This window comes from Cibotium barometz, chromosome 42 (assembly GCF_041138505.1).
Source record: "Cibotium barometz isolate CiBa-2024 chromosome 42, ASM4113850v1, whole genome shotgun sequence".
Taxonomy (NCBI): Eukaryota; Viridiplantae; Streptophyta; class Polypodiopsida; order Cyatheales; family Cibotiaceae; genus Cibotium; species Cibotium barometz.
The window spans coordinates 22,752,808-22,762,925 of record NC_141087.1 but is presented as its reverse complement, the minus strand read 5'-3'; the positions used below and the strand labels follow the sequence as shown (position 1 = coordinate 22,762,925).

The window sequence follows — 10,118 nt, the reverse complement described above, 5'->3', positions numbered from 1 at the left end:
TTACATTTAAGGTTGTAAACCCATTTCATTCCAATGAGGCAAATTAGACAACTTCAAATAACCATTTTTTAGTAAAGCATCCTATTTAGATTGCATAGCCCTCATCCATTGTTCTAATTTCTTTGCTTTATCAAAGAAGATAGGTTCCTCTTCATTACATAAACTAGCAATAAAAGCATGACCTACATCAACATGAGATGCATAATGAGAACCTGCACGTGTTCTACTAGGCAAAGGAGTGGCCAATTCGTTGTCATGTAGTGTTTGCACTAGCCATTTTGGCATACTTTTTCATAAGAGGAACCAAGACGTTTCTCAGTACCAACCACAACATTCCATAGCCCTTTGGCTATGGAATACATGTCGCATCATGTAGGACCATGATAGGTAGTTGGTCTTATCAAGCTTATCCTCGATGGGATAACATCCGAAATACATCATTGTTTGCCATTTCTGATAATAGCCAAGCAAGTAATCACATAACCTACAAGGCTAAGTGATCTTTTGATGTAGCCAAAGTGGCTGCTAATAAGGCCACTACCAATAAAGACGTGCAAGGTGTATGAAAGAAATGTACAGTAAAGTGAGTAGAAATGTTTCTCATAATAAGATGTAGAGATCGACATCGTTGAAGTGTAGCTTGTTAGACAAGATCCGGTGTGGTGGTGAGTATTTGATGATGCTTTCACGTGTATCTGCACACTCGTTTGTAGTAGATCTGATAATACTACTTCAGAACCCAGTGAAGAATAGTGCAAATATGGACCCCAAAGATGTCTATAGAAAATTGAAAACCACGCAAGCGGTCCCCAAAACACGCTCAGAATGAAAATCCAACTGAAAAACTTTAGTACAAAGTATTACACACTTCACATCCTCTATCTTCTCCTAGTAGGGATCCTTGATCCAATTCAATCTGATTTAAGAAGACAGGTGACTCAGGGTGAAGGGTGCAAGGCCCCTACTAGAGCTTGTAATTCCGCCCTTCGAGAGTTGGATGCCTAGATTGAAAAGGAGAAATTATTTAGAATTTGGATTGTGATTCTAGTTCGCTAGCTTCAGACAAGGCCCCTACTAGAGCTTGTGATTCTACCCTTTTGAGAGTTGGAGGCCTGGATTGAAAAGGAGAAATTATTTAGACTTTGGATTTTGATTCTAGTTGGCTAGATTCAGACAAGGCCCTTGCTAGAGCTTGTGATTCCGCCCTTTAAGAGCCATTTTTGTAGAACCCAATGTACTTTGGGTGCAATTTTGGTAGAATCTAAAGTTTTGGCTATGACTACAATGGAGGCAAACCTAGGATGGCTGCGATGTCCAATGTGGAGTTGGGGTAGACGGACATCGACTTGAGCCCTTATTTGGGACTCGAGACCATATATTTTACTCTCTCAAGATACTCATTCTTTTGAGTAATTGATTGTGATTTGTATTTGATATTGGATGATTATGAACCTTGTATTTGACAATGGTTGTGCGGTTATTTGATAATAATGGTTATGTGTGATTAAACCTTGTATTTGATATTGGATGATTATGATATGTACTAATGGATAATGGATGGTTATGTGTAATTATGTCCTAATTGATTGTGATTTGTATTTCATATTGGATGATTATGATATGCACTAATGGATAATGGATGGTTATGTGTGATTATGTTACACACTGAGTGAGTACGTATGTGGGTGAGAATGTAGTGATTATATATTTGGATTTTGGACACCATCGTTTTGGTGATTTTTACCTCTCTCTCTCTCTAGACATTTGGATAATTATGATATTATTAGGATTTTGATGGATATTCATGCGTAGTCGTGGATTTCTTATTAATGATGGGATTATTTATCCAACTGAAAGTAACCTCTATAGGAAGAAGACTAAGAGGAACTTTTGGTCATCGTTCTATGTTGATGACATGATTCTCCCAAACCTTGCTGCTCTGCTGATAATAAGATTTTAGCCTTCAAGGCTAAATTGCATGCATCATTTGAGATGACAGATTTGGCCTCCTTGCATTACTATTGAAGCATTCAATTTCTTTAGTGTGATGATGGTATTGCCATGTCACAGTCTAAGTATATACTGAAGCTATTAAAGAAGTTTAATCTTGAAGATTATAAGCGTGTTGCTACACTAGTAGAGACAGGTGCTAGGCTTAGTCTTGTGACCTTTTTGATGACATGCTACATCAATAAGCTATTGGATGATGTCTGATTTACTTATGCAATATGAGGCCATACATTCAATTTAAGTTCTAGCAAATTATGTTGCATAACCGAGGTACCAAGCATTGGTAGGCTCTCAAGTGGGTTTTTTGTGCCACTTGTAGGGCACTTAAGATCTTGGATTGTATGTAATAGTAGTGACATACAATTCAAGTGAGTTTTTGATGCTACTTTAAGGCACTCAATACCTTGGATTGTATGTCACGGTAGTGATATGTAAACTCATCTTGGACCAAGACAAGGTACTTTTTCCCTCATTATGCAAGCTCTTGTTGACTATCAGATCCGAGGTTCTCGGTGCCAAGATTTAGCTCTCTTGTGAACTATCACATTTAAGTCATCTCGTCCTCACTACTCTGTTGTCACGCATGAATGCTAAGGGGGTGAAGGTAGAGCTTCACTTGGCTAGATGGAGGCAAGAAGGAGATAGCCTTCACGATGGTTGTCTCTCACAAAAGGGGGATAGGAAGAAGCTAATGGAAGAGAGAAACCTATAATTAAACCTATCTAGCAGCAAGCAAGTAGGATCCAATAGAATATATGTTAGTAAGACGAGAGAAGACAAGATCACATAAGTATTCTATTGCAAGGAAATGAATGTGTCTTGCTTATTGTTAAAATTGACTCAAGTGTTCACACTAGTCGCTTGACTTATATATAAGTGATTATTCAAACTACGTCGACCACCATAACTTAAAAATGATCTGACCACTGTGTGTAGTCTCTTAAATAACCATGTACATAAAGTCCTTAGACATTAAGCTCATCATAAGGTTACTTCTAATTCCATCTTATAAAAGATAGGTGCCTATTCAAGCAGGTAAGGTGACAAAGTGCCTTATGGCTGGGCATATGAAATTGTGTTAACCTACAAAGTGGTTAACATATCCCATATTTGACTATGCTTCTTTCATCCATCCTTGAGTCACCAGTGTGAGTGTAGATGGTGCTTGTTTTGAAGCTAGCCAACTAGAACCACAATCCAAATTCTAAATAATTTCTCCTTTTCAATCTAGGCATCCACATAAAATAAAATTTCAAGTATTTGGCAAGCAAGCCACATGCATGAATCCATCCATATGCCAAGATACTTGTGCTAAACATGCATGATAAAATCAAAAGAAAGAGTAAGAGAGTACATCCTTGAAATAAATAGCTATTATGTGTCTGCATGTCCTAGTTTTAGCTTCCTCAGTGTAGGGTTTAGGCTTGTAACTTGCACTGTCTCACAGTATTGGTCATGACGTGTGTCTGTTTGTACTAGTTTTAACTTCCTCAGTGCAAAATTGTAACTCTCACAATTTTGATGGTCAATCCTAATAAAGGGTGCTCATTTGCACTGGGGCATGCACATTGTATAACATCTTCTCACCTCTTCTTGAGTCCTCAATGATGTCCGGCCTTCGATGTTCTTTCAGGTCTGTCGATGTCCGGCCTTCAACGCTCTCTCAGGTATGTCTGATAGGGCGGCCCCCCACACACGGGTGGCAAGACTCAAGTAGCCAGTGCTGTCCGCCAAAATGAAGTAATCAAGTGTGAAAGGACGCTCGAAGTAGATTTAGGGTTCCTCTCTGCGCGGTTCTTTTCTGTTGGTAGAACGCGGGCAGCGTCGTGGCGGGGAGCTCCATCACAGAAGGGAGGTGTAGCAGAAGCTTTAAGCCATGGTTTCTACCATCACCTGCTTGCATTGTTCAAATATTGCGGATCGTTTCGTGTGTGTTTAGATGGACGCCATTTCTTAGCCTTGATTGGGGTAGCAAAAGATATCAGTCAGTTGTTCAAATCAGAGAGCATCGATCTCATGTTGAAGTGTCTTGATTTTGCCCACAATGCAATCTTGACAGTCCTGTGTGGTTTTTTCTTGCAGGCCCCCAAACGGGGCGTGAAGGTCGCTGCGCCTGCCCCACCGGAGAAGAAGAAGGTACGGTTTTTTGGCCCTGTTTTGCTACGTGCAGGGCTAGGTAAGGTCGTTTTCTGCGAAGCTGCAGCAGTATAGTGCAAGGGTTGGGTAATTGGGAGGATTAGATCATAGGGGTGAGGGGGTTAGGGTTTCAAATACACGATGCTGAAACATTTACCAGCCAGGTTATGGCTTTACAGCTTCATCTTTATTTGTTTAACATTGCAGGCCCAGGAAAAGGTTCTGAATCCCCTTTTTGAGAAGAGGCCTAAACAGTTTGGAATCGGAGGGGCTTTACCCCCCAAGAAGGATCTTCATCGATTTGTCAAGTGGCCCAAGTATGTGCGCATCCAGAGGCAGAGGAGAGTTTTGAACCAGCGACTGAAAGTCCCCCCTGCATTGAATCAGTTCACCAAAACCCTAGACAAGAATTTGGGTAGTTTTTTCTTTTACTTATCATGACTACTAGAGAATTACTGATGTTAGCGTCATCTCTGCATTATTGGGGAACTAGGTTCTAAGGATTAACTTGATGAAAATCAAATTAATGCTGGAATGTTATCATTTATTGAAAGCAAGCCCATTTCTGCTTTATGCAAATTGATATTTATTAGTGCGTAAGTTTGAGCAATTATATACGTCCTACATCAGCTTCCAGCTTGTTCAAGATGCTTCTTAAATATAGACCGGAAGACAGAGAGTCGAAGAAGGAGAGGCTCTTGAAGAAGGCTCAGGCGGAAGCTGAAGGAAAGCCAATTGAGAGCAAGAAGCCTATTGTTGTGAAATATGGAATTAACCATGTGACCTACCTTATTGAACAGGTAATTCTGGCAGTTTGGCCTACAGTAACTCATTGCATGTGCGTCTGGCACTCTGACTGTGTGTGCACATCTATTCTTATGACCTTCAGCAATCTGAGGGGTTGGGGTGGTATTAACCTACACCAACTTATTGCATCATGTGCGTTTAGTCATGAGATGTCTGTGCACATCCATCCATATGGTATCATATTTCTTAGTGAATTCTCGGAGTAATGACATACCTTACGGAGCGAACAGTTGCATGTCTGCATGGCCTGGATGCCCTCAGTACACAGGTTCGGTGATGAAGTGGCTCACTATTATCAGAGGAGGGTTTTCAAATTGACTTTTTGGTGAGATTTTTCTGACTATGGTTGTTTGCTTTACACCCACAAACTTGCAGGGAAAAGCTCAGTTGGTTGTTATAGCCCACGATGTTGATCCAATTGAGTTGGTCCTTTGGCTCCCAGCTTTATGCAGGAAAATGGGCATCCCATATGCTATTGTGAAAGGGAAAGCACGTCTTGGTCAGGCATGTATCGCATGAATAGTTTTTTAGGTTTTCTGCATGCAAATGTTGTAGATGATTGGCAATTCTAACCACCAGATCTCATTAACTTTTGATCATGGTTTCTTCAGATTGTACACTCTAAAACTGCCACTGCGTTGTGCCTAACATCAGTCAAAAATGAGGACAAGTTAGAGTTCAGCAAAATTGTAGAGGCAGTGAAGGTGGATATTGTTTCTGTGCTAGCTTTCAGCAGCGACCTGTTGTTTTTCTTGCATACTGTTCTTTTAGCTTTTGACAATTGTTTTTATTTCAGGCAAATTTTAATGACCGGTTTGATGATCTCCGGAGACAATGGGGTGGAGGCATTATGGGAGTAAAGTCACAGGCAAAGACGAAGGCTAAAGAGAAAGTCCTTGCAAAGGAGGCGGCTCAAAGGATGTCTTAGAATTTGAATTTTGATTGGTGAGGTGGAGATTGCGTAGAGCAGTGATACTCCATGCTGAGAACAGTGATTTAGCTTTAGATGTTATGTGAGCGTCTATATCCTGGGCGGCTTTTTGAATATACATATTTTTTGTTTCCCAAAGATAAGCAAAGTTAGTTTGCAAGCTAAATTAAAATATGCTTATTATCTTCGTAGAAGACGTGCTTGATTTTGTCTGATGCCATCTGAGTCCCTCACTGAAATGCAGTCTGTTTGACAATTGTGGGTCTCTTATTAGGTTAACCAGCAGAATTGGTTAATGTACGCCGCAACATTGGATGTACTGTGTGAATGGACTGACTCCTTGCAAATGAATTGTTTAATGCAAAATATTCAGTTTGTTAGGTAGTTGCCACAAATATCTATACAGGTTCTTAGCTGCCTGGATTTAGGCGTCACTCTACTTCAGTGTGTTTTGAAAGTGATCTTAGGCACTTCGGATGGCGCTGCACTGGTTTGCAGATTTGTGCTGTTGCAAAATATCTGCCACCCGTGGCTGGTTGCTTGTATGACTTGCTAGGTCCCATCTTGCTTTAGGTTGGAATGCCGAACTTGTACATGAAGCTTTTTTTGTAGGATTTTCTTGCAGTTTTTAAAAAATGTCCCATTGCATTCTTGAGAAAGAAAGTTGTCCCATTGTGACCCACCTCAAAATTAAAAGTAGCTGGCCTAAGGCTTTTACTGCTCTCTAGGTGGTTGCAGCTACCTACCTAATTGATAAGCAGTGGTTCGCTTCACTAGCCGTTGCATGTGGATACTAGTGCAAATCTTGCTAGCACAAATCTGTGGGGCAGAAATCGAAAGTAGCTCTACATGCTAGGAGGGTGCTGCAAGTTTCACCATTAAGCTGTGGACATGAATGCGTACCTGATGTCCATTGAAAGCTGTTAAAGACCAGTATGAGCACACCTGTCTATGCCACAAGTCTAGATGTGGTGCACCTTATTAGTGGCATTAATCATATGGGGTTTCTTTGTGGGTATGTCGTGCCCGAGTTCTGCACTAGTGTCACTAGCTTCTCTTAGTAGAGAATGTTCGACCAGAAGTAGCTTTGTCAGTAAAGCTTGCTTGTGACACTGCAGAAAAGGGATAATAAAAGTTTCGACATACCCTTTCTCAATTCACGTGTTGAATGCCACACTATGTACGTAAAATTCTAAACTATAATTGAGACTATCGGTTTCCCTAGAGTACTACTGCCTCTCGTCCCTTTGTTGGGAACATAATTAATTAGAAGCCATTCACGTCAAGGCTTTTCACCCTTTTGCATGTCCTAGCCTTTGGATGCCCTATCACTTTATTTGAGCAGGCACTTTGCAGGGTTTTGCACAGCAAGTAATTACAGTTTGTTCAAGGAATGGAGCCACTCCAGGTGGGTGTGGCTCCACCCATCAAGAAAGGTCCACTCTGCACGCCCGGGCACGGCTATGAGTGATGGACCAGTGGCAAAACCTCCTCAGTGTAGGTACTGGGTTTCGGAGAACATGACATGGAGGAAGACCAAGAGGTGAGCTTCAATCTTGTATGCTTCAAGGATCCGTTCTCTCTCTTGCAGTCAAAGTTGTACGGCCAGAGCTGTCAAGCTCCATTTTGGCAACCAACAGTGGCTAATGACTGGTGTCAGGCAAAAATCTCCAAAATGGTGATAGAAGTTGATGGCCTAGTCTCATGGCGATCGAGTTGCAGCAAAGGAAAGGGGAAGACCACTGCTTTGACATTTACTCCCACATCTAGGGGCATGGGGGGGGTGCCTTGAGAAGCGGAGAGGGACCACCATTTCTGAGAAGTTCGTTCAACACCACCAATAAGCACCGAAATAAGGAATAGTCATTTGGTGCCCCATGATTTGAGGAGGGCATCCCAACAAACTCCGATGGGGAGGGTTGCAAATGGCGGAGTGGCGACAACCATGTACACCATGTTAGATTGTTAAACTAGACAATGGGGAGAGGCGAGGAGAACACAAGGGGAGAAGGCAGGTAGCGGGAATACACAAGAGGATTACGTAAGGGCAAAGGTAAAGGGGTGGGGTGCAAGGGCACAGCGAGAGGAGGGGGGCGGTGCATGACTCCGTACATGTGTTGCTTGTGTCTCTGGTGCACCCCTTGGCCCGCGCGGAGTCGTGCTGTCACCCCCCGTGCGATGCCCTCACACCCCCAGGTCCCCTGGTGCAGTGCCGTCGCACCCGTGGCTTGAGGGAGGGGGGGGGGCGTTTCACAAGGCTGTGTAGGAGCTCAAGATTTGGTTACAGCATTGCTTAAACACAATGTACTTGTTTCTTGGAAGGGCTCGAGACAAGGCGAACTATGCTCATGTGAGATGACATCTCCATATATCTCTTAAAATCTATGGTCACTTCTGTTTGAGGCATTGTCACTCATTGCCATCCATAGACATGGTTTTCCATATAGTCAAAAAACATGTCGTGCACATTTCTACTCTATAGAAATATACTCTTTGTGGTTGAATTCTTGAAGGAGTAAAGGTTTTTCATATCAAAATAAGATGTTGTCATAGAATTAGATAATTCAAGGAGCCACCCACATTCCTAGTATAGAGGCCACTTTTCACCATAAATAGCACACGTGGATGATGTTTATAGCGTTGTGAAGAGTGTCATTTGTTAATTGATGATAAGAAGGATCATATCTCTATTTTGGGAGATGTTACGAAGGTGTGGTAGATCTTTGTTTCTAGAATATGCACCAAAACACAATCCTACAAGGTTGAGTTTTTAGGTTGACTTATTTTAAAGCTATAATTATGTTTTTTTTGTTTCAAACACTCGAATTACAAGGTAATAAACTCTTTCATTACATAATGAACATTAGGATCTCATTATGTTTATGTACTTAACATGTTTATGTTGGCTAGCTTTTTCTCAAAGAGCATCGTGGGGAGGGATGCTACATTTTTTTATAGGGTATATGCGGATTGTTCGTTAATGACTATATAGTGGTCCATTTCTTTGGTATCCTATTTTTTATCTCACAATTTATGGCAAGAGAAATGGCCAAGCTAAGACAATGTGGGTGGAACATATTGGTCTTTTGTAATGTTTATCTTCATATATTTCCTCTAGTTTTTCTCATTCAATTTCTATATAGCTTGAAGTTGCAATAAGGTGTGCCAAAATTTGTCTATGTATTGTGCTATGGTTTCCTCCTCTAGGTGCCTAAAGATATCCCATGGCTGATGTGCCCTAGCTTTAAATTGCGAAGGTAAAAAGTCTTTCTTGATCAACTTTTGAACTGTTAGTAGTATCTTACTCTTCATCTACCGAGTGGTTAGTTGCACACTTGATTTTATCCTTTTGAGAGAATTTCTACCTTGAGAAGTAGTCATCAAATTGACTAAAGATAGTGCGTATGTCTTTCTTGCCATCAAATTTTATAAAGGTGACATATTTTTGGCTGATCTTACTTCTTTGCTAGTGTTTTATGCTTGCAATTTGTTGTGCCTGCAATGTAGCCTTGATGGTCCTAGGGATTATATCCACTTCTATGTCTGACCACTTTCCAAGAGATTTCCTATTTCTCTTTCTATGTGAAATCTTACACTCAAGATCCTATTCAGCTTGTAGTGCAATCAATAGTTCATGGAAACAGATAGTCTTTCATAATGAAATTACAGAAAATATAAATAGTAAAGAGAAAGTGCTTCTCTCTCGCTCAATTATCATCAGACTTGAGCTGCTTGTCTTGCCTTGAGCTCGATTATCCGCTTGGTCCATGGCTTGCTTGTCGATGGTCATCTCCTTGTCTAAAGGTGCAAAAGAGGATAATAATCCTATAGTGCAAGCACTGTATTTGAGCCTTGTGTGCATGTACCATAGAATTACAAGGAAGCATGCATCTATAATACTACAAGGTGCATACTATAAAGAAGAGCTATCCACCGCCATCTCATTGTTAGGATGAAAGCACTGTTTGTAATGAAACTTATGGGGCTAAGAAGGCTGCTTGTGTAAGGGGCTGAGAAAGGACATGGTAATTTTGTCAACGAAATTGGCTATGTAGGTTATGTCGTTGAACTTATTTGTGGGACTAAGGACTATAAACCTTGTTGATGTTACCTTCCTCAATCTCCTTGATTTAAGACCTTGCCATGGCATTTTGGCTAATGAATATACCCAAGAAATGTCCAAGCAATGATGATCATGAACATGCAGTTGATTTTGAAAGTTGGTTCATGATTT

The 10,118-nt window shown here is 41.0% G+C and overlaps 1 protein-coding gene across 1 annotated transcript; it reads left to right on the top strand.

Moving 5' to 3' along the window:
- Positions 1 to 3,769: 3,769 nt before the first annotated feature.
- Positions 3,770 to 6,050, top strand: LOC147614271 (large ribosomal subunit protein eL8y-like). Its single transcript, XM_086780843.1, has 7 exons — positions 3,770 to 3,889; positions 4,093 to 4,146; positions 4,354 to 4,561; positions 4,777 to 4,946; positions 5,329 to 5,457; positions 5,565 to 5,657; positions 5,750 to 6,050. Exons 1-7 carry the CDS (start codon positions 3,887 to 3,889, stop codon positions 5,879 to 5,881), a joined length of 789 nt encoding a protein of 262 aa, XP_086636969.1. The 5' UTR covers positions 3,770 to 3,886; the 3' UTR covers positions 5,882 to 6,050.
- The last annotated feature ends 4,068 nt before the right edge of the window (positions 6,051 to 10,118 follow it).